Source organism: Equus przewalskii, chromosome 26 (genome assembly GCF_037783145.1).
Source record: "Equus przewalskii isolate Varuska chromosome 26, EquPr2, whole genome shotgun sequence".
Classification (NCBI taxonomy): Eukaryota; Metazoa; Chordata; class Mammalia; order Perissodactyla; family Equidae; genus Equus; species Equus przewalskii.
The window spans coordinates 33,557,308-33,581,354 of record NC_091856.1 but is presented as its reverse complement, the minus strand read 5'-3'; the positions used below and the strand labels follow the sequence as shown (position 1 = coordinate 33,581,354).

Below are 24,047 nucleotides of genomic sequence, written 5' to 3'. Positions count from 1 at the left end.
TGACGTCCACCAGCTTCCTGGGTTTGAACTGGGGTTGCCACCTCATTTCCCAGCCCTCAGGGTCACTGTGAGTCTCAGAAAAGATGATGTGTGAAGAGGCTTTGGACAGTCGTGGCCTGGGAGGTCGACTCTGGACACAGGTGGGGCAGAAGAGAACATACACGGACCACGTGCTTCAAGCAGCGTCAGCCCGTTCTTGGTACACACCCATCTCTCTGTGTATATCTGTGTGAAAGAGACCACCAGGGGCTCCACAGACCTAAAGAGCGCCATGGTCTCCTGGGGGTGAGGGGGTGACGGGCACGTCGTCTTCCTGCTTGCGTGCATTTTCATGTTCCTCTTTACACTTCTACAGATGGTTTTGATTGTTATAATGAGTATGTACTCGTTTTACAATTTAACAAATAGCTACTGTCATTGTGAACAATAGTTGTGGGCTCCCTGTGTCCTCAAAGCTCATTGGTCCAGTTAAAATCAACTTAATATTACTAAAGGCAGGCAACCTTGAAAATGGAGAATAGGAACACTAAAGAAAAAGAGGGAAGAAAGGAGAAGACAAGTGTGCACAGAGTCCAAGGTAGGGGCTCTCAGAGAGAAACGCAGTCAGACAGGCAAGGAGGAGGCGGAAGCTGGGGGTGAAGAAGGTTGCCCCGCGGTTAACCAGCCATTCGCTTGGAACTAAGTGAGGACAGCTCCCAGGGCAGGAGGCAGCTGTGAGGTCCCAGGAGGGCTGCTGAGGGGTCGGGATGGTAGGCAGGTGGGGATCAGGACTTGACCCCAACCAGTCTCAACTAGATTGTCCAGGTAGGCCCTCTGTGTGCTGGGCTCTCATGGGGCCTGAAGGATGCCGGTGTGATAAAGACGGGGCTGGTACAAGGCGCCAGGCCTAATGTCCACCCAGGCATCCCTCCCGGGGTGGTCCCTCTGTGCACTCTGTTGCACTCTGCTCCCCCGACATCCTCCCTCAGGTCTCTCCCAGCCTGAGGCCAGCTGAACTTCTCCAACTGTCCACACTCTCATTGAGCAAGCTCCCTTGCGTCTGCAGACCAGAGGAAGCCACAGTTGGGGAGCCAGAAATGTGCGGAAGGTCATGGAAATGTAGGGCAGCACGATGGCAGGGTGGGGTATGGGGTCCTGAGGTGGGACCTTGCTCCCTCGGTTCTTGGGATCCCCACTCTGGGGTGTCCCCCGAGACCTGCTGGCTGCTGGCCGTCAGGGAGCTGCTGCTGTCAGAGCAGACCCAGCCAAGCAGACATTCGACAGGACCAACATAATGGGCTGTCCTGATGCAGCCACAGGTACCAAATATAGAAGCAGATGTCTGGGACCCTTGGGAACATGATGCCAAGTGAAACAAGCCAGACACAAAAGGACAAATACGGTACGATTCCACTTACACGAGGGACCTGGAGCAGTGAAATTCAGAGACAGAAACTAGGATGGTGGGTGCCAGGGGCTGGGGAGGGGACTATTAATCATTTAATGGGGACAGAGTTTCTATTTGGGACGACAAAAGAGTTCTGTGGCTGGATGGCGGTGATGGCTGCAGAACACTGTGAATGCACCTAACGCCACTGAACTGTGCACCTAAAAATAGTTAAAATGGCAAATTTTATGTTATGCATGTTTTGCCACAATTAAAAAAATTAATAATGGAATATACCCCCCCAAACCATTGAATTATATACTTTAAATGGGTGAATCGTAGAGTATGTGAATAATATCCCAATAAAGTTGTTTTAAAAAAGTCAGATGTGTAAGATGGGCTGGAGTCCTGGAGCGGAGACGAGGAGCAGGAGAGGGCTGGGGGCGGGGGCATTTCTGCTCCACACACTATCTGGTGACGTTTTTTTAAAGCTGCAAGTTCAAGCAGAGGTTTCCCAACTTAACCGCGTCAGCCAGGGACTTAGGAATACAGATTCCTGGGCCATCTCCAGCTTCTAAGTCAGGCTCTAGAGAGCCAGGGCCTGGACATGGGGATTTTCAAAATCTCACCTGGATATGCTCAATGGCCCAAGTTCTGCCCGGAAACCACAGCAGCCCAGGGCCCCGGCTATGGGGCTCTTGGACTCAGTGTCCCCCGAGGTCAGGCCTGCCACTCCCAAGCTGGGCCCTCCCTCATCCGCCACACTCTAAACCCAGGGCCCCACTCCCGGAGCCCAGGCAGGGCCCCAGGCACAAGTCACTCACCTCTCTGGCCCGGGGGGCAGTGGGTACACACCACCTCCCTGCTCTCTGGGATGGTCGTGCAGGCCGACTGTCCCGGGCACGGACAGGGCTGGCAGTCGTCGGCTCGGCCTGTGAAGGGGTTGCCATAGAAACCCGGCAAGCAGCGCTCGCAGGACGGGCCCTCGGTGTGGTGGCCACACAGGCAGATCCCTGAGGGCAAGACAAGCACCTAGTTACCGCTGCCTGTGCCCAGAACACTCCAGACACAGCAGGCATCCTGGTGGTGGGGATCATGGAGCAGAACCAGGGTGGGAACCCTTCGAAGGCGGAGGCAGAACAGCCTGGGGACAGAGTCCAGCCTGGGTTCACGTCTACCACCTACTGACCTCGTGAACCCAGGCAGACGGATTAACACCCCGCGTCTCAGTGTCCTCACTGGCAAAAGAGGCACAACAACGGCTCTGACCTCCAAGGGTTCTCGCCAGGATTCAATGAGAACTTGCAGTCAAAGTGCCCTGTGTGGTCCCTGGCACAGATTATTATTATTACTGTTGTCATCACTATTTTGTGTTCCAGAACCTGTAACTGAACCACCAGACAGCACAGCTGGCGTTTTCTCTTTTCCTTTTTCTCTTCCTGTGTGTCCCCCTAACTTCAGGGACGAAAGCGAAAATGACAAGAGATGCAGGATCCATGTGGCTCCCCGTTTATGGGGTCTGTGGGTTCCCAGAGACTGCCTGGCCTCATAGAATGGAGGCCCCCCTCCCCTGCCCACTGGTCCCTCATGATGGGGGATTCTGTAGACCCCCTTCGCCAGCCCGACGGCACCTGGAGTCTGCTCAGAGCCTGGGGCGCGGGGGAAGGGAGGCCCCACTGCCAGGGACGGAGCCAGGAGCCTGGCTGAGAAGGAGTTAAGGAAGACCACTGCTTCCGGGAGCTGGGCTGAGGTGAAAAGGAGGGAAGAGAGGGACGGGGGTACCCTGCTGTCCACTGGTGCCTGCCTCGGCCCGGCACCCGCATGCTCATCCCTCCTCCTTTCAACCAGTGTGGGTGGCAGTGGCTGCTGCACCCATTTGACAGACAAGGATTTGCCCAAACTGAGCAGGAAGTCTTGACACGGCCAAGGATGACAAATTGGTCCCATCTCATGAGACGACTCTGCTCCCTCAGTAGGGGCTGCCTGGAGCACTGCATGGAAGGATGAGGAGGCCTCCTCTGGGCTCCATTAGTGATGCCTGCCCTGGGCACAAGAAGGGAGGAGGCCCCTGTGGCGCACACTTGCCCTCCCTGGCTAGTCTGCTGGTTCCCGGGCTACTGTCCCTTAGCTCCAGCATCGAGCCTGAGACAAGCTGAGCAGGCGTCTCCCCTCTCAGAGACCCCACCTGCTCCAGGAGAGCAGCAGGGCACAGACCCTCCCACTTCCTGTGTGGGGCCCACAGTGCGGGGTGGCCAGTGTCCAGGCCCCTTCTGGTACCTGCTGGTGGCACAAGGTCTCTCTCTGGGTTTCCTCCCTAAGACTCGGGATGAGCAGCCAGCAGTGAACTTGTGGGAGGAGCAGCTCTGCCACCTACCGGCCACGTGGCCTCCCTGCACTTAGGTCCCTCACGTGTGAGATGGGACAGGGATGGTCCAGTACCCTGGGGCAGGGGAGGGGCGGTTTGCAGGATCTGATGCTGCACTCTATATAAAGGTGACTCGCATGGGAGGAACTCGATGATGCCATTTTATGAACTTTGTTTTTAGTGGTCACTCACACATGCACTAGGCTGACCCTGTTGGGGTCAGTTCTCATCTTGCTGGTCCGGGTGGAGCCCAGGCCTTCGGATGGGGTGCTGGGAGACTCACCCGTGTTGGGGTCACAGGTGCCATGCTGGTTACAGGTGCAGGGAACACAGTTGGCATAGGGACCCCCCAGTGGTGTCTCCCTCTTATATCCTGGGGCACAAGATTCACAGAACTGGCCCGTGTACCCCTTGGGACACGAGCAGGTCTCCACCCAGGAGGCTGGGGGGGACAGCCCCCGCTGGGCCGACGTGAGCCGGACCTCCATCAGGAACATCTGGCCTGCAGAGCGAGAAGACACAGTTACACACACACGTTTCTCCCCAAACCTTCCAGTTCGCAGATGTAACAGGCAAAGGGTATTGGCCCAGGTAGATAAAGGCAGCCCACGGATCAACTACCATTTTTAAAAAAGAGTCATAGAAAGGGAAAAGGAGAAATGAGCAATTTTCAGGACAAGTAGTAAATATGGCTGGAAAGTTTACAGAAAGACATCCCCTCTCAGGAGTTATTAAAGATATGTAAATTTAAACAACAATGATACCATTCACGCCCCTCAGATTGGTAAGCATTTTAAAGATCAATATCAGTGGAGGATGGGGTGTGGACGACTCCACACCTAGATGTATAAATACAAACCAGGAGGTTCTGCTTCTAGTAACAGGGGAGCTCCCAGCAGACCAATAATCCCTCAGGAAACAACTGGAAACTCCGGGCAAAATGTAAAAACCAACCACAGTCTGCAAACCCCGGAGAACCACCACGGCAGGGAGAGCGGACGAGGTGGGCTCTCGTCACCAGGAGATAGACTGGTCCAGCCTTTCTGAAGGAAAATTGGGCAGCACCCAGCAAAATTTAACACGCGCCCTCTTTGACCTCACGTTTCCAGTCTGAGGACTCTGCCCTTCAATGCTTGCACAAGGAACAGAGACCTTTCTGCGAAGCTACGCCCCGTGGCTCTGCTTGCAATGGTGAAACCCTGGAAACCACTTTAATGTCTACGAACGGGGCATGGTTAAAACTTTATGGAGCAGCTGTACCACGAGATGGTAAGTGGTGGACATAGACAGCCAGCCTTTTCAATGAGCAATGACACGTAACAACTTCCAAGACACATTGTTGGCTGATGTTGGCGTGGGCCTGATGTAAGCGGTGCCTTGTGAATATCTGTCAACAGGTTGAGTGATTGACAGAAAGCAGCGCTGGAAGCTGCTGGGAAGAGGGGAAATGAATTCCTGTGAGGAGCCTCAGCAAGGGGCTTCGGAGAGACCTGGAGAGTGGGGGCCTTCTGGGAGCACGGAGGAGGACGGTGGGGATTAAGGCAATTCAACCACAGCTCCAAAGAGGAAGAAAGAACTGGGGCAGGAGGGGGACTGGGGACAATCCCCAAGCCTTGCACTTAAAGGAGCCCCAGGAAAGCTGGCCATCTAAGCCAGACGTTCTCAGGAGCAAAATCACCCCTGAGAAGCACATCTGTGGGCGCTCTGGTTGTCACAACGATGGGGAGGCAGGGCCAGCGATGCTAGACGCCCTGACACGCACAGAAACTCCCAGGGGACTTTCAAATGTCCTGCTGGATGCTGAAAGGGCAGACAACCCCCTGTGTAAACACCTGAGCCCAGAGCCCAACTCCACTGCACACTGACACAGGCGTCTGGAACGCGTGAGTGCACACGGGCCGTCTAGGAATGCGGGCGCCGTGCGCGCAGAGGGACGCCGTGCTTTGTTTCGTTCAGCATTTTCACTCACCATTTGGGAAAAGCATGCCACCATCACACACCCTGCCCCCTCCGTGGCCCCCTCTGTGACTGCCCCACTCACGACGAGCCAGCAAACAGTCCCATTTAGTTGTGATTTCAAAACGACAAATATAAAGGATTTAAAGGATAAAGTCAATCATTTTGAAACCTGGCCTTACAGCTTCACCCACAAACGACGCTCTACCAAGCCTTTGTCCTCTAATGAAGCGAGGAAGCCATCGAGGCTGAGAAACCTTTTAAAAAGAACCACACTGACGAAGGCGGAGAGCTGTGCCGCCTGTGACGGGGTGACCCAGCCGGCTTCTGTCCCCAACACCTCCCTCCCTGAGTGCCCACTCGACACTCCTGAGTCCGCCCGGTGACCGCGGTCCTAAGCTTGGTCTGTATTCTGGCATCTGCCGTCCACGCCTCTGCGTCCACATTTCCCTGCTCTCCATGTGTGTATAGCACTTCTGAGCTGCTTGTTTCTCCCAAACCCGAACCCCTCCTTACAGCGGGGGCAGCTCTGACCTCATTGTGTCGTCCAGCGTGGGCACGCCTGAGGACTGACCGTTTGGAATTCATAGGATTATATTTTATATCATTTCCTTTTATTTATTCAGTACGGTACACGATTTTTAAAAATTGTGTCTAGGGAGGTTATAATATCTATGAATTCCATTTCCACATAGTACAAGGGGTGTTACAGATGAAACAGCTGTTCTAAAAAGGGGCCCCGAGGATGCTGCTCTAGGCACATACGGGTACGGAGGGGAGGAGAGAGGGGTAAGACCACAAGGTGGAGAAGGTAGTTTCAGGAAAGAGGGCGGGACCAGGGACAGTCAGGAGCACCAGGCCAAGCACCACAGGACGGGGCGAGAGTGGTGAGCAGTCCCGGTCCAAGCCGTGCGTTGACTTAGCCCCCCCAGCTGAGACGGCTTAGAAACCAGACCTGCTTTCTGGGTGGCTTAGGGGCAACACCGCTGGCGACCAGCAGGAGAGCCCACCCCAGGGAATGCTGGCTGCCCCCCGAGGCCGGATGGACAGAGGGTCCTCAAGGGTCAGGCCTGGGGGCAGCGGTGGACTCTGCCGTGGAGTGGCGGCACCCATCACTGCCTGGCTGCTTCACCGGCCTTAGAGCTGTCCATCCTCAGGCCCCTCACCTGTCCAGCTGCCGCCTCTGTCCTCAGCATCCACTCCCTCTGCCTATACTTACATGACCTTGGGCAAGGGTCCCGACCTCTCTGAGCCTCAGATTCCTTCTTGGTAAAATGAGGACACAGCCGCCCTGTTGTGAGGACCCGACGAGGCTCCGCAGGAAGGGCCCAGCAGGTTTGGGGGGAGGGGTGGTTGTTCTCATCGTCACTGACCGGGAGGGCTTCGGCCTCGGCTGCTGGCTTGGATGCGAAGGGCGGTCAGATTGGTGAGCAGCCGCTGGAAGTGGAAGGGGGGCAGCGGAGGGTCCACGTCCTCGGAGGTCTCCTGCAGCCTGGCAGGGGGAGGGGGTCAAAGAGGAACCTGAGGCTGAGCGCAGGTGGTGCCAAGAAGCCTCCAGCAGGGGTGGGGAGGATGAGAGCCCCCGACCACAGGGGGATCCAAGCATGCCCGCACCTCAGGGACCACCCTGACCGCCCGACCTCAGCCCTGGGGACACAGCAGGACACTCACTGGAAGTGCAGCTGTACCTCCCCAGGCTGCCCGGCGTCCCGGGGGCCGGACGGGCTGGAATGCCGCAGAGACAGGGCCAGGCCCGCCCCTTCGAGCCTCAGCTGCATGGGGAGCGGGGAGCCCCCAGGGGGGCCCCGGAAGGTGAGCGTAAGGGGCTGCCCATAGCTGAACCGCTGGTCTCCCAGGAACTTCTCTGAGGACAAGAGAAGAAGGCTCTCACAGTCTTCAGTTAATTAGCTTGATTTTTAACGTCTACACTGATTTTATTAGCACTTAAACATTCAAACAAGATAAAACTACAGCAAGTGGAAAATCAAAGGCCATCTGCACGCAGATGCTGGGGGTGGCCCACCCTCCCCTCCGCGCCAGGCCCTGCAGCTGGGGCTGGCTTCACGGGCGTGCGACCCCTGCAGACACACAGGGCCCCACGCCTCGTCTAATGCCATGCTGTCGCCGTCCTGACATTCTTAACACTTTAAGAATACTTAAAACTTGGGTTTTGTAGGTGAAGTCTGATGACACTAAGGAGTCTGTATGGAACAGGGATACGCCCAGCATGCCCAGCAGCGGCGCCCGGCCGCCAGTTCACACACAGCAGTCACGAGGCCTCAGGAGCGCAGAAGTGTGGTGGACCCACACGCACGGGAGCTTAGCAAGACTCAAAGCAAGAACAAGGTAAGCGTGCGACACGTGTGGCAAAGCAGGGGCGCTGATGGCCCCAGAGGCCACGCTTTCCATTGGAGGCAGAACTTGCTTCCAGCAGAAAGCAGCACGGAGGCCCAGGAGCCCTATCAGAGAATCTGTCACCCATGTTATTTCCCTGCCTGAGCCGACCGCTTGTGCCGAAAGTCACGACCCAGCAGGAGGCAGCAATGGGATGCCCCTCCTTCCTTTCCTCCCAGTCCTTCTGTACTCGCGAGTCCGCCGAGGCAGACAGTGTCGGCAGAACATGTGCAGACCAGGAAGTGAAATAGGACTGGCTGAGTCCGCCCACCCGCCTCGCCCACCGCAGCGCGCCCAGCACCCAGCACAGAACCCCGCCAACACTTCCTGAGCGAGTGGCTCCTTTCTCTGAAGTGTATCGACAAAGCGGCCAGGGAACAGAGCGTGTTTTCTGCTCACGGGCCTTTGAGCTGAGAGCACCTGCCCCACGAGAGGGTCCTGGGACCCCTGTGTCCTTTGTTTCCTGGCCGCAGGGCACATAGGAACTGCGTTGACACAGCTCCCGGGTCATCTGTGTGTCATCTCCTCGGCCCCTCTTGGATAGGGAGGAAAAGGGTAGGACTGGCTCAGGGGAGCCAGCAGACCCCGACTCTGGCCAGAGTAGAGCAAAGAATGGAGCCCAGGCTCCCGGTTCTCGGTCTGATACAGTTTCCAGGAGACCAAAATTGCCCTAATTGATGGGGGTGGGGTTCAGAATAATCTAGAACTTCTTGCTTCTGCAGGAATCCCACAGCCCTGGGCAAGGGATGCAGCGGGCTGGTGGGTGGGGGCTGATGGGAAATGCACAGGGACTGTCTGGGGTGTGACAGCGGCCTGAAGGAGCCCTGGGTGGCAAGGCAGTGATCAGGGAGCAGGGGGTTGGGGCATGTGGTCGGCAGAAAAATGGCCCCTAAAGGTGTCCACATCCTGATGCCTGAAATCTGTGAATATGTCCCGTTGCCTGGCAGGGGCAGGGAGGCTGCAGGTGGAATTCAGGTTGTTAATGAGCTGATCCCACAGGAGAGAGATTAATATGGATTATCCAGCTGCGCCCAATGGGATCACAACGGTCCTTAAAAGATGGAACAGGAAACAGAACAGTTGGGGTCAGAGTAGGGCAACGTGAGAGACTCAGCCAGCCCTGCAAATGGAGGAAGGGGCCACGAGCCACGGAATGCAGGCGCCTCTAGAAGCTGCAGAGGCCAGGGAACGGATTTCTCGGCCCCCTGAGCCTCCAGGAGGAACCAGCCCTGCCGACACCTGGCTTCTAACCCGGGAGACTCGTTCCTGGCTTCTGACCTCCAGACACTCAAAGAATAAATCTGTCTTGTTTTTAGCCACTAAGTTGGTGTTAACTTGTCACAGCAGCGAGAAGAAAGGGGAAGAAAGGGACACAGGGAGTTTACCCACCACCCGCCCCCACCCCCCGTGGGCAGGTACCTGGCGCTGCGAGCTCCTCCTCATCTCCCAGGTTCAGGGGGAGCCCCCCTGGCCTCCATCGTGCCGGATGCTCTGGGCCCCCCATGCTTCCAGCCTGCCAGCCTTCAGCTCCTGGGCAACAAACACACACCCGCTCTGTGAGGTCCTGGAGGGTGGCCTCTGGCCCTTGCACTCCATACCCTTCTCTGGGTCCCAAGGACAGCCCCCAGAGGCCTGAGCCCAGTCTGAAAGGACAGTGCCCGGGGAAGGGAAAGACAGGCAATATGCAAACGCCCCGAGCCCACGGCCAGGCAGCTTGGATCCCCAGCCCAGAGCTGGGGGACCTCGGGGTGGGAGGCAGCCCCGGAGAAGCTGGAGAGCTCAGGCCCAGCTCCAGGTGGGTACGCTCAGAGCGCTGGGCCTGCCCCGGCCCTTCAGCGGGCTTTGAGCCACTGGAGGACACAGCCCAGACACCACTGTGGGGCGCTGGGATGTCGGAGCCGGCTCCAGCAATACTGGACTTGACCTCGTCTTCAGGTCTTCAGAGAGCTGCCTCAGCTGGGACGTCACTGCTCCTGTCCTTCGATGGGGGTGCGTCCTTAGCCCGCTGCACCCAGAAGGCCAGCTGGCTAGGGAATGGTCAAGCCAGGACGAGAACCCAGGTCTCTGTCCTCCCTGTGCCAGTCCAGTCCACCCCCCTTCTGGCGATAGCCGTACACCAAGCACAGCCCGGCACAGAGCAGAGGACCTAAGAGGGTGCTCTCTAGGGGCACCTGGGGAATGGGGCGGAGGCCCAGCACCTGGGGCACCTGGGGGGAGGACAGAGGGATGAAGAAAGGGAAAGAGGTCGCAAAGGGGAGGCTGGGGCTCCTCAACACTAGACTAGGCTCTGCCCCTCACTGGCTGTGTGACCCTGGGCAAGTTACTTAACCTCTCTGAACCTGGTTCCTCATCTGGCAAATGGGGGCAATGAAGTACTTATGACCCCGGTAGCAGTTTTCCAGGTTGGTCTGAATGCCCCAGGAGATCCCTGAGACCCTTTCAGGGGATCAATGAGGTCAAACCATCTTCTTAAGAACACTAAGATGTTATCTGCATTTTTCATTCTGTCTCTCTCACAAGCATACAGTGGAGTTTTCCAGAAACTACACAACATGTGATATCACAAGAGACTAAATAACAGAAGCCATGGTGAGAGTCGGCTGACTTCTATCAATCCAGACCGTAAGAGATGCATGAAAATGCAAAACAAGGGCCAGCCCCCTTAGGGGTTAAGTTTGGCATGCTCTGCTTCAGTGGCCCGGATCAGTGGGTTCAGATCCCGGATGTGGATCTACACACCACTTGTGAGCCACGCTGTGGCAGTGACCCACATACAAAATAGAGGAGGATTGGCACAGATGCTAGCTCAGGACTAATCTTCCTCAGAAAAAAAAAAAAAAGAAGAAGAAGAAGAAGTGAAATGAGTAGCACTCTTCTCACAAAATGTTTTATCTTTTAAAAAGATAATTATGTTTCACAGGTAGATGTTATTTTTTGTTATAAGTTTCCCAAGGTCATTTAAAAATGAATACATAGAAATTTTCAAATTACTGTTTTGATTTCTAACACAGAAAATATCCATATAAACAACCCACAATAATGAAAGTGCTCTGAGGGCCTCCCTCATTTTCAAGAGCATAAAGAGGATCCAGAGACGGAAAAGTCTAAGACCTGCCAGCCAAGAGTGATTGTGAGATAACGTGAGACACCAGGGCTGAAGTGCCTGACCCGGGGCCTGGCTCAAAGTGAGAAGAGACAGTAAGGACCGCGTCCTCAGCATCTGTAAACTGAGTCCTGTCTGATGCTGATGTCCTAGACCCGGGGTCCCTATTCCAAGCCCCCGTGAGGCCTGCTGTCTGTGCGGTGTCCAGCAGAGGGCGCATTGCCCCTGCGTCTGGGGCGCCCGGGAGCCAGCGCAGGTGGTGTGATCCCAGGCTGACAGCGGGCTCCTCCCTGGGGGGCACGCAGGGGTCCACGCAGGCTATGATTAATGCAGAGTTCAGAGCTCCAACACTTTCCTGCTCCAAAGAGGCAACTGTGCCGCCTGGAGATGGGGACCCAGGACACCAGGGCAGCCCTGGATCCTGGGCCCAGAGAGAAACCCTGCTCGGTGGTGAAGGACAGAACTCAGGAGCTGAGAAACCTGGGTGCCAGCAGCTCAGTTACGGGACCTCCCTTTCCTGGGCCTCAGCTGCCTCACCTGTAAAATGGGCATGAGAGCGCCTACCTGCTGGGGATGTCGTGAGGTTCCACGCACGTAAAGAGCTCAGCACAGTGCCTGCGTGCAGCAGGTGCTCAATAAATGGAGGCCAGGGGACTGGGCCTGCGTCCTCGGCACTAGGATATGCTCAAGGAGGCCAATCTTGACAGAGTAATCAGAAATTCCCCCACAGGATCCAAAGGCTGCTGTCTGTCCAGCCCCCCAACCCTGCTGGAGGCTGGGGAGGGAACTGAGGGGTGCGGGCCCGTCCTGGGGAGCGCTGAGCGGCACAGAGGGGCACATCTGGCACAGCTAGCCATGTGGACCTGTGGGAGACGCACCCACACCACCATGGCAGGATCGCCCCTAAGCAGCACCGCCTGCCCCCACCGGGCTGGGGGCAGACCCCTGGGAGGCTGCTGCAGGGGGCACTTCTTACCCTGGCGGAAGTCGGAGAGGATGTGGTGCTCCCGGAACCCGGCGGCGGCCGCACACACCTTGGAGTGGCCATAGCAGAAGCAGCTGCTGCAGCCGGCCGGGTTGTGGGGCTGCAGGTTGAATGTCCCCGGGCGGCATCTGAAACAGAGGAGGGACATGCCCATGGGGGCCTAACAAATCCACGAGGGTCGGGGGATCCCAGCCGGACTGATGTGAGTCCAGAATCACTGGGGAAAACTTAAAAAATATTTTTCAGATTTACAGAAGACTTGAAAAGATAGTACAGAGTTCCCACTGCCTCCCCACCCAGCTCTCCCTAACGTCAACATCCACTAGGCGAATTTATCAAAACCGAGAAATCGACAGCGGTCAACGTTGTTTACTGAACTGCAGACTTTAGGATTAGGGTTTCTCCCATTCCACAAACATCTGTTTTCTGCTCCAGGATCCCATCCAGGACATGGCGTGGCATTTAATTATTTCCTAATCTCCTCCAGTCTGTAACAGCATCTTGGTCTTTTGTCGTCTTTCACGACCTTGACATTTTGAAGAGTACTGGTCAGACATTTTGCAGAATGTCCCTCAATTTGGGTTTCTCTGACTTTTTTCTCATGATTAGACTGGGGCTATGGGTTTTGGGAAGAAATAGTGGTGAAGTGCCCTTCTCGTCACATCACATCGGGGTAAATGACACCCAGGTGACATCACCGGTAATGGTAACCTTCGCCATCTGGTTAAGGTGCCGCCCGCCAGGTTCCTTCACCACAAAACTGCTACATTCTCATTGTTAGAAGCAAGTCACTGAGTCCAGGGCACAGGCAATTGGAGGGGAACTAAGCTCCCCCTCCTGGAGAAGGGGTATCAAAGAACTGTGGACACAGGTGGAAACCAGCACAGGAATTAACAAATACTTTAAGGGGGCTATTTTGGGGCTCTGCAAAGACCCTGCTTCTCCTTAAAGTTCCGCCCACTAATTGCAGTATTCATCGGCGGCTCTTGCCTACAGCGACTGTTACTATGCTAGTCCAACAGAGTTTCTATTTCCCTCATTCCTTCTACAGTTATTATTGGGAATTCTTCTGGAAGGAAGATTTGTCCCTTCATCTCTGTGTATTTATTTATTCACTCATCTATTTATATCAGTGTGGACTCGTGGATATTTATTTTATTCTTTGGGTTATAATCCAATACTATCGCTATTTATTTTGTTGTTCAAATTGTTCCAGCTTTGGGAGCTCTTTCACACTGGCGTCCTTTTGACACGGGCCCCCATCCTGGTTTGGGGTTTTTTGTTTGTTTTTGTCTGGTTTTGTTTTTAATTAAGGACTTCCTTGCTTTCTGGCACTACAAGATGCTCTGGGCTCATCCTGCATTTTCCCCACCCCAGCCCCAGAATCAGCCCTTTCTACGGGGAGCCTTGGAGAGATGTGTTACAAACACACACGCCTGGTTTGCACCCTGGGGCCTCCATTTCGGCCGGCCCGGTGCCGGAATATGATTCATAAGAAGCTGCCAACGACCAGGACGCCCAGCCAGCTCCGACGAGCACAGCTCATCAATGATTTCACAAACGAGCTAAGTGGGGCTCCAAGGGAGGACCTCCTCGGGGTGCGAGGCGGTGGGGGGCAGAGCCGCCCGAGAGCCCAGGTGGGACCTCGTGCCCCAGTTCCATGCTGCCTCCTTACTCGAGGGGTCTCCAGGGAGAAAGCCCCAGCAGGAGTCCACCTCCCACCCCGGGGCCCACAGGCCATGTGTGGACAGCCTGGGAGAGCCCAGGCCAGGCCCAGCCATGTGGCTTTGTCACCAACTTCTTCCTGAACCACTGCGGGCCCAGCACGGACTGACGAGAGCAGACAGTCCACAGTATGATGCTGTGTTCGGCACTTCACACACAGGGCCTGTGGCCAGAGGACCAGAGCCCCGGGCAGACCCCGTGCTGGCTGCAAAGGGCTTCAGAGGGTCAGCAACAAAGCCAGGAAGAGGAGACGGTATCCAAGGAGGGAACCCTCATTCATCCTCCAGCCCCACTGCCTGCGGTTAGGATGTGCCCTGAACGCACGCGAGAGCAAGTTCAAGGACTGTGCGGCTTTGCAAAAGGCATTTTGCCTCGTTGAGCTTCAGACGCTCCACGTGTACCAGGACAGGATGGCAAGGATGGCAAAGAGGCTCAAATCTCAGCTCAACTGGCAGGAGCTTCATGGAGCAAGGCATAGAGCAGGATTCTGAGGTTACAGCAGGCCCCATGATAAAGACTGCTGTGCTCCGCTAGTGATGTCTGCCTGGGTGTGAGATGGGAGGGTTGTGGTAGTGCTCTGCTAGTGATGTCTGCCTGGGTATGAGATGGGAGGGTTGAGGTACAAGGGCCATGTATTTACTGGATTAAAGGATCTCTCTTATCCTTTCCAGCTCTTTCTTTTTAAGATGTAAAAGAAAAAAAGACGCATTTTCTCAGAGTTTAGGAATTTCAGTGGTGGTGGGTCAAAACCTTGAGACCACTTCCTGGACGGCAGAGTCGTGGGGCTCCAGGAAGAGCGCCAGGTGGTGAGGTCGCCCAAGTCGACGAGACCTGCCCCCGCCTCCTCCCACCACCACCCCTGAGGTCACTTCCAGCAGGCTCACTATTGGACGGGCTCGCTCACCTGTCACACAGGTTGCCTTCCACATTCTCTTTGCAGGGGCAGCGCCCACTGCGGGGGTCACAGGTGCCCAGGCTGCCAGCAGGATTGCAGGTGCAGGGTCTGCCAAAGAGACAGGACAAGGGGAGAGGAGTCAACAAGCAACTCCAGAATGGGATCAGCCTGCCCTCCTCGGAAGGACCCTCTCTGCTCCTCCCCGTTCCCGAGAGGACCAGGAGGAGGGCTGACCTAAGAGCCTGCCCCGACATGTTACTGTTCCTACCATGCCAAGGAAGTGACCCACCTATCTGCTCACCCACCATCCATCCATCCATCCATCCATCCATTCACCTGTGCATCCTTCCATCCACCCATCCATCCATCCACCCACCTGTGCATCCTTCCATCCATCGTCCCACCCATCCACCCACTCACTCTCTACCCATGCATCTACCCATCCCTTCCTCCCTCCCTCCATCCATCCTTCCATCCACCCACCATCTGACAAGACATGGTTCCTGCCTTTATGGAATCTACAGTCCAGTGAGGGTGGACAGGGACACAGGCAGACCTGAACTTTGCTGTGTGCTGTGGGAGGGGATGTACAAGGAGGCACTCAGGATGGGGCAAGGGGACAGGAAGAAGGGAAGACTTCCTGGGGGAGCTGTGCCCTGGCTGAGAACTGAAGAGCGAGCAGGAATTTGCCAGACACAGGCCAGAAAGAGGCAGGGTCAGGGAGAGAAGAATGCTCAGGGGTAGGAGGAATGGCATGTGCAAAGGCCCAGAGGCCAGAGACCCTCAGGAAGCATCCAGGCCCCCGTCTGAGGGCCAGTTTTGTGTCCAGAACCACGGACTACCTTATGAGGAATCTGAGACTCCTCACACACACATTGGGGGCCAGTGCGTTTCCGCTGCCTTTCAAACACACGAGGAGACTGTTGCAATTAGCCAAAGCCAAGTTCATTTACAGGTGCTTCTGAATTTATAACAGCTTCATTTTTTTGCTCTTTGTGTATTTTCTCAATCAAATGTTGTTAACCGTGTTAGACCCTCCTCCAGCGGTCCAGACCCCAGTAGCCCGTGCCCATCTCTCTCCCCTTGGACGCCCTGCCAGCACTGTGGACTCAGCCTCTCCCCTCGCTGTGCTCCCCTCGCCGTGCTCCCCTCGCCATGAACGGCCTCCCTCCCCAGGGGCACGAAGCAGAACCCAGGGGTCAGCCTTCATCCCCTCTTCCTCTTCCACTCCCTGTGACCACCTCCTGCCAACTCTGCCTTCCGAGGGGCCCTGGAACCTGTCTGGTTCTGTCCCTCCATGGCCAAACCCTAGCGCGGGCTGCCCCAGCTCCCAGCTGTTCCCAGCTCCTCCCACTCCCGTTCCTGCTTGGACACAGCGCCCCCGGGCCCCCGAGGGCCCGCCAGACCCTCCTCCCCGATCCCCAGAGCCCCCCCGCCCCTCCCTCGGAGCCCCGCCGCTCCCCCTGACAGCCCTCACTTCTCAGGCCTCACACTGGAACTCAGCGCCTCTTACAGGAAGCCAGCCCTCGAGCCCCCAGACCGGCTGGGCTTCCGCAGGACTCGCACCCGGTCTCATCTGTTTATCTGTCTGCCTCCCTGGGGACTGGCTGTCTGTAGTGCTTGCTTGGGTTTGGGGCCTGGAAGCTGCAGAATCAGAAAAGGCTGAATAGAGGAAGGAATAAAGGAACGAAGTGGGGGGGGGGGGGCGAGCTGATATCCTGTCCCCCTGCTTCCTGCCATTCACTCCAAACCCCCTACCGCGCCCCCAGGCTGGGCCACCCCACCCCCCAACCCCCGCCCTCACCTGCAGCCGCCCTCACTGAGCGAGTGGAACCCGGGCAGGCATCGGTCACACTTCCAGCCCGTCACAGTGGGCTTGCAGACGCAGGTGCCCGCATCATCGCACTGGAGGCGCAGGGAGCCTGGGGAGGAAGGGCACAGGGCAGCGGGGGGCCAGAACGGCGAGGGACGGGGCGCTGGGCAGGGGGGCCCACTCACCTGCTGGGTGGCAGTCGCAGGGCTGGCACGGTGTTCGCCGGTCCCAGCGATAGAAGTTCTCCTGGCAGCGCTCGCAGTGCGGCCCAGCCGTGTGGTCACGGCAGCGGAGGCAGCGCCCACCGTGGCCCGTGCTGCGGAAGAGCTCCCGGTCAAAGGTGCACTCCTCAGAGTGGCCACTGCAGTTGCAGGCTGTGGGCAGGAGGCAGGGGAGGGGGTGTGTGGGTGGCTGTGGCATGCGGTAGGCAGCAAGTCTGTGCCAATCAGCCTCCTTGTGCTGAATGAGCAGGCAGTTCAAGAACAGCCAAGGATGGAGTTCAGGCCCAGCGTGATGAAGGATATGGAGACCAATTGATTAATCTTCCAAAACAGGACACTCTTAAGAGCAAAGGGGGCACCATTAAGAAATACACCAAACACAGGACCCTCCCCAGCAAGCCTGGATGGATAGCTGCCTGGTCATGGATCACAGATTGACCACCTTCGAGAGGGGCAGTGTGGTTCACTCAAAGATCTCTTGTGGATCCTCCAAGCCATAATAATTGTATGAATCTGGTCCCAGTGACCATGAGGTCACTTAGATGCATGGAAAATACAAGCCACCCTTCCTTCACTCATTAATTCATTTTTAAAAAGTATGTACTAAGGATCAGCTCCATCTTGACTCCTGTGGTGAGCCCAGCGGGGGGTGGACCAGGGGACAGTACGGACACATGTTGTCCACTGTGTGACGGAGGCCAGATGCAGCAAGCACAGGAAGTCCTGTGAGTGAGGAAGGGCTGTGATGGGAAAAGGAGGGGGGCTCTGGAGCTGAAGGAGGCCCTGCAGCCATCCTGGGGGGAGGAGGCGAGGATCCCCGCAGAAAGTCGAGGCTACGCTGAACCTAAAGGGTGAGCAGGAAGGAGCTGGCCAGTGAAGGAGGCGAGGGAGAGCCCCAGGCAGGAGGGGAGGGCTGGAGGAAGAAGTGGACGGCCAGGGAAGAAAGACCGGCCCAGTGGGGGGTGGGCAGGCTGGCATGTCGAGGGATGGGCAGGGAAGAAGGGAAGAGGGTGGGGTCGCCGTGCAGTGTGACGAGACATGGAGGGATGCAGGGGCAGCTGTGAGGTCAAGAGGTCAGGGGAGCTTGATCCAGGGGGCCGGGCAGCCTCGGGCAGTGGACTCCACCTCGGGGTGGGGGGTTAAGCAGAGGATGGATGGAATCGCAGCGGCGCTTAAGAAGGCACGGCAGGCTGCAGGTGGAGGGGGCTGGGGGCTGGCAGAACAGGGAAGAGGGAGCTCCAGGGGCCCCAAGGAGGGATGACGGGGCGGGGCCAAGGCACTGGCTGCATAGGACACACTTAGACAGGCTGGACAGATGTGGACGAGGCCGAATTCAGGGCTCAGGGGCTGCCTGGACTAGGGGGCGGCGAAGGGGTCAGGCATGAAGCCCCGGTTTCCAGGCCGGTGACTGGGAGGACAGAGACGTGACCAGAGAGGTGAGGATGTGGCAGAAGCAGTCTGGCCTTTTGTGTCCCCACCACGGAGACAGCCCCTGACTCAAGAACAGACGAGCCAGCCAGCACAGCTTCCTCGGCCCAGGAGGACTTCCTGGTGGAGGCAGGCCAACGAGGGCAGCAGGAACCCATCAGCTGCCTGAGGCAGCTCCTGCAGACAGCACCCTGTCCCATGGAACAACCTGTCCCCTCCCTGTCCCACCGCCAGCTGCCGGCAGCCCAGGCCCAAGAGGATGGTGGGCCCAGAGGCCCAGCCGTCAGGGGTGCCTGCACACGAAGACGCTCCTCCTGCCAGGAGCCACAGAGCCGGGATCCCGTGCCCGGCGGCAGCCGGCTCCACATGGAGAGCCTGAAGCAAGCCAGATGACTCTCTGGGGAGCCAGAGCAGGGCTTGGGGACAATGTGAAGCTGGGGTGGGCTGGCACAGCAGGCTGGGATGGAAGGCAGTGGATCCTCCGCCCCCGCCCCCTCATGCACAGCCCACATCCCCGGAGAAGGAACGCGGGCACCATCCTCTTCAGTGTGTCTCTGAGGTTAGGCTGTCAAAGCCACATCACACGGGGGCTGGGGCATCAAAGGCTGCCTGGGGGCCTGTGGGGGAGGCTGGGTGGGCAGGTCAGCACCCCCAGGACCTGGGGCAGCCTGGCTCTCATTAGCAGCCACAGTCGGAGCAGTGAAAACAAAGGAACAAGTTGGGGGGCCGTCCCAGCCCTCCCACCACGGACGCCTCCACTGGGGGGCACTCAGTCTGCGGGAGCCGTTGGGCGGGAGGATGGAGGATCAGACGCCCCCTCCAGCTCCCCCAGCTCCCCCTGAGCCCTGCAGCAGCACAGGGGCTCAGAGCCCCCTGGGAGCAGCCCCACAGCCAGGCCTCGGGTCCCCAGAGCCCAGGACACTCACGCAGACACTCGTTGGCGGCCTCGGCCGTGCCGCGGGCCCACGGGCGGTCCTGGAAGAAGGGCCGGCAGCGCTCGCAGTCTGTGCCCGTGGTGTTGTGCTGGCAGAGGCACACCAGCCGGCCCGCCGCATCAGGGCCGCACGCACTCGCGTGCCCATGACACTTGCACCTGGGAGAGAACATGGAGGAGGTGGTCGAGGAGCCGGGCCAGCGCCGGCAGAGGGGACTTAGTCACCCGGCGGCCCCCGCATTCATGTGAGCCCCTGATTCAATTATGGGGCTTTACTGGACACCGACTATGTGACCGGGGACAACAGAGAAGTGACCATGCGAGGCTGTTCTGAGCTCTGTACGCGTACGACCCATTTTATCCTCATGAGCCCGCCACCATCCCCCTAACAGAGGCAGGAGCCAAGGTCACCAGATAGTAATGGCAGAGTCCTCGAGGCCGCCACTGAAGGCTTCTGCCTGAGAGGAGCGCCACCCTGGGCCGAGAGGGACGCGGGAAGTCATCTCAGTCTCGGGTAGAGGGTGGGCCAGCCCACAGAGAGACGGGTAGGAGGCGGGGGCCCCTGCACGCAGTTCTCCTCCGTGTCTGAAGGGATGAGAAAGGCTGCTCCTTACAGGGGTCGCCCCAGCTATCGCAAGTCCCTACCGAGCCTGTCTCTGCGGGGCAGCCCCGGACCCGGGTCCCACCCCGAGCAGGGTCGGGAGACAGGCGGAACTGGGCGGGAACAAAGAAGCGCTCTGGGGCCACAGGGCACCCTCGCTGAGCCTGATCCATGGGGCCGCCACCCCTGCGCGCCGAGGGGCCAGACCAGCCACGCTCCCAGGCCGCGCCTCCGCCTGCGCCTGCCCCACCGAGCAACCAACGAGCTCCCATCTCACCGGAGCCCCAGCCCTGCGGCAGGAGGGACAGGAACCACTCCCTCGTCACAGCGGAGGGCCAGGCGCAGGCCACGAGGGACAGCACTAGGTGGCAGAGCTGGAAGCTGCACCCTGTTCCCTCCCCCTCCACGCTGACCCCGAGCTCCGAGCTCCGGGACATGCACGGCCACTTGGGGGCTCCCCACAAACTGCGCGCCATGCTCCGCTCTCAGCGGGTGTTGAAGACCCGCTGGCCACCGCCAGCACCCACGGTGCTGCCTCCACTTTGGGGACACAGGGCTTGGGAAGGGCACAGGGCACTGCTTGCTCGCCAGGCCTCCCGGGGAGCCCGCGGCAGGCAGGTACCACCCAGCACTTCTGGCAGGGGGAGCCGGGCACCAGGCAGCCTCGGGAGACAGCAGGCACCAGTCTCGAGACAAGGACCACTCGTGTCCCCGGGGGGGTGCTGCAAACACCTCCCCCTCACCCCCGTGAAGCCCTTTGACCCCATGGGAAGGAGTGAAATGCCTGTGGGCCACTGCAGGACACAGGCTGCTGGGCCACCTGCTCCCAGCCAGCTGCCGGCCCCAGGGTGGTCGGGCTCTGGCAGCTGGGACCCAGATGTTCTCTGGCCGGAAGCCCCCTGACAGCAGGCGCTGGAGCTCACTACCACCCTTGGCTAGTCCCTCCTCCCGGGCACTCTGACCTGAGTCAAGCGTGGGGGTGGCAGGGGAGGAGGCGCAGAGGGACCCGCACAGACATCCCCTTGCCCTTCGTCCCCAAGCCCAGCCTTCCCTGGAGGGTGCAGACCTCCCAGTGTCGGCCGCTGGGCCCACAGCCCCTCCCAGGCTTCTCCACCTCCCTGGATGCCACCCCAGTGTCCCCAACTACGGAGCCCCTTGCTTCCTACCCCACAGGCCGTCACTCCCACACCGAGCCGTTTTCCTCCTAAACAACTTTTGGACCCACCAACTTCTCCCTTCCCTCCCGCCATCTCCCACGGCCGCCGCCTACCGTTTCCAGCATCTTCTCCCTCTCATTCTTCCCCACGCGGACACCAGGGGGTTGGGGTGTTTCAAAGATTTGACCCTGCTACCACCCTGGCCAAACCCTTCAACACAGTCTGTGGGACGGGAATTGACTCAGGCCGTGGCCCTGACAACCTCCCAGCCGGCCCCACGGCCTCTGCTCCACCACAGGCCTCCTGGCCCCTGGAGCCCTGAGTCTCGCACGCACTGGCCCTTCGGCCTGGGATGCTTGCCCCTCTCCTCGTCCAGCCTCCGCTGGTCCCCTCTGCAGAGCAGTCTCCCTGCCCACAGCACACCCTGCCCTGCCTCCCGGCCCTGTCCCTCTGGGGGGCACTGGCATGTTTACTAGGGACAGATCTGACTACTGTCTGCTACCCCTCGAGACCGGGCCCGGAACATGTGTCTTCCTCTCTCCTCTCCAAGAGAGAACCTGAAAAGCCTTCACACTGAGGACACCATCTGTGCCCACTCTGGTTCCACAGCTGCCTCGAGGGCCCAGGACTGGGCGGCCGCGGGTGACACAGGCCTGGGATGTCACGGCCCGACATCCTGGAGCGGGGAGATGCTTAAACAAACCACAACGAGCACCAACCAATGCTGGAGGAGAACGTGGGGCCAGGACCGGGGTGCCCAGGGCGCCACAGGAGAAAGGGGGCGGGGCGGGCACCTGCCCTCTCAGCGACCTTTCCGAGTCGTTGGCCCTGGGCCTTCAGAGCAGCCTGAGCAGTTTGTCCTGTGCCAAGATGCCTCAAAGCCTTATTAAAAGTGTTTGGGTCAGGGCTGGCCCCATGGCCCAGTGGTTAAAGTGCTGAACGCTCTGCTTTGGCAGCCAGGGTTCACGGGTTTGGATCCCAGGTGTGAACCTACTCCACTCATCAGCCATGCTGTGGCGGCGTACCAGATACAAAATAGAGGAAGACTGGCATAGATGTTAGCTCAGGGCCAATCCTCCTCAAGCAAAAAAAAAAACCAACGATAACAAAAAAAAAAGGATTGGCAAAGGATGTTAGCTCAGGGTGAATCTTCCTCAGAAAAAAAAAAAAAGCTTGGGTCCTGGGGCTGGCCCCATGGCTTAGGGGTTAAGCCTGGCACACTCCCGCTTCTGTAGCCCAGGGTTCGCAGGTTCGGTTCCCAGGCACAGACCCACATCATTCATCAGCCACACTGTGGCAGCGACCCTCATACAAAATAGAGGAAGACTGGCACCAATGTTAGCTTAGGCCAATTTTCCTCAGCAAAAAAAAAAAAAACAACAAAAACCCCAAAACCCCACAAAGTTTGGGTCCCCATGAAGCCCTACTATACCCAAGTCTACCAGGAGATTTGGGAAGGAATGGGGCTGATGGCCTTCACTGTTTATAACATCAGGAGTGCTGGTAAAGGAAGTAAAGCTTTGGAAGCTTCGAGGCCTGTGCCGCTCAAGGTCATCACTGACCAGCTCTGCTTGGAGCGCACATCCGATGGAGCAGCAGCCTGGCTGTAATGTGAGCGCACTATGCTAGGCAGGAACGTGGACCAGCACTGTACGCTGGCACAAGTGCTACTTCCTCTGTGGCATGAATAAGTGTACCTGTAAGATGCAAAAAGGAAAAAGAAAAAAAGGGGGAAGGGACCTCCAGGCAGAGGGAACAGCAGGTGCTAAAGTCTGGTGTGTCCCGCAAACGGTGGTGGAAACATGGCTGATGTAGGAAAAGCAGCAGGAGTTAGGCTGGCAGGCAGGACGCAGCCGGGCCACAAAGGCCTCGAATGCCAAGCCCAGGGGACCAGGATCCTGCTCCCTCTTTCTCCTCTGGGGCGCCGGAAGTGGCTTATTCACCCCTCCACGGCAGACACCAGGTGACTCCCACGTGGCAGCCACCTGCTGCCCCAGCACCAGGGTCTGGGGTCCTGGGCCCCACCACCCCGCCTTCAGCTTACCTGCCACCCACGGAGAAGTCAGACACGGCATAGTAGTAGGACTGCAGCACCCTGGGGTCCTTGAAGATGTCGTCCCCAAAAGTGTTGAGCCGGTCCAGGGAGATGAGCAGCTCCGTGCTGGTGACCCACTCCTGGGGGAGACAGAGGGGAGGGGACAAGATGCCATCAGCAGGTTCTCGAGTATTTTCTCCCACCTGCTCTGCTGGAGGCTCCCGCTGGCCGCCCTGGGGTTTCCTGGACACAGGGACAGACCAAGCTCAGGCACATTCCAAGAACACTGCAGAGATAAGGAGCCTGCGCTTTGGGGTCACGCCAAGCTGGAAGCCCAGCCACTTCCTGGCTGTGCAACTTGAGGGAAGTTGCTCAACGTCTCGGAGCCTCCATTGCCCTATCTGTGAAATGGGACAAGGAATAGCGTGGACCCCACGAGGGTGTTGGGAGGAGGATGGTCGATGTCAGCAGTGGGGTCTGGCACATGCTCAGTAAGTGGTCGAGGTGCTGAGGCCAGGGCTGAAGCAGCTGATCTAAAACTCCGTCATGCAGGTCACCCGCCTTCTCCCAGCAGCCCCTGCACCCCTATTCTAGAGGTCAGCTGAGGGAGGATGCATCCCAGTGCCCCCTACCTGGCTCAGCTAGGCCTGGCGTGGGGCAGGCCCTAGGTTTCTAGGCTTCTCAAGTGTTCAGGCTCCCAACAGACAAGTCACCTGCCCCAGGTGACAGCTGTCCTACCAGAACGTAAGCCCCACTAGAGCAGGGAGTGGGGGCCTGTTCTGCTCGCTGCCTCCCCTGGGGTCTGCCTGGCACACATCAGGCCCTCGATAAATACTTGCTGATGGCTGAATGAGTGGCTTGCTGGTGGGGACGTGGGGAGAAGCCACGTGAAGGCTGACATTTTCATCTGCCTGCTGTTATAATCAAAGGTGGCTCTGCTGAATTTTAATCAGCATTTTAATTCGGCCCAGGAGCTCCTGGTTCAGCAATCAGGCCCATTAGGACAGAAAAGGAACTCCTGGCAAAGTCTCTCTTCTCGCCCAGCATGATCAGGCCAGCGGGCCTCTCC

At 58.1% G+C, this 24,047-nt stretch overlaps 1 protein-coding gene across 1 annotated transcript in view; it reads right to left on the bottom strand.

Moving 5' to 3' along the window:
• The window catches only part of LAMC3 (laminin subunit gamma 3), a 60,177-nt gene that overhangs the window by 18,744 nt on the left and 17,386 nt on the right, over positions 1-24,047 (bottom strand). Inside the window, exons 3-13 of the mRNA XM_070595246.1 lie at positions 22,988-23,118; positions 19,178-19,344; positions 16,788-16,976; positions 16,594-16,711; positions 14,799-14,897; positions 12,161-12,297; positions 9,501-9,611; positions 7,359-7,551; positions 7,061-7,179; positions 4,015-4,233; positions 2,191-2,379 (exon numbers count right to left, since the gene is read on the bottom strand). Coding sequence (XP_070451347.1) covers positions 2,191-2,379; positions 4,015-4,233; positions 7,061-7,179; positions 7,359-7,551; positions 9,501-9,611; positions 12,161-12,297; positions 14,799-14,897; positions 16,594-16,711; positions 16,788-16,976; positions 19,178-19,344; positions 22,988-23,118 — 1,672 coding nt within the window. The remainder of the gene's footprint in view (positions 1-2,190; positions 2,380-4,014; positions 4,234-7,060; positions 7,180-7,358; positions 7,552-9,500; positions 9,612-12,160; positions 12,298-14,798; positions 14,898-16,593; positions 16,712-16,787; positions 16,977-19,177; positions 19,345-22,987; positions 23,119-24,047) is intronic.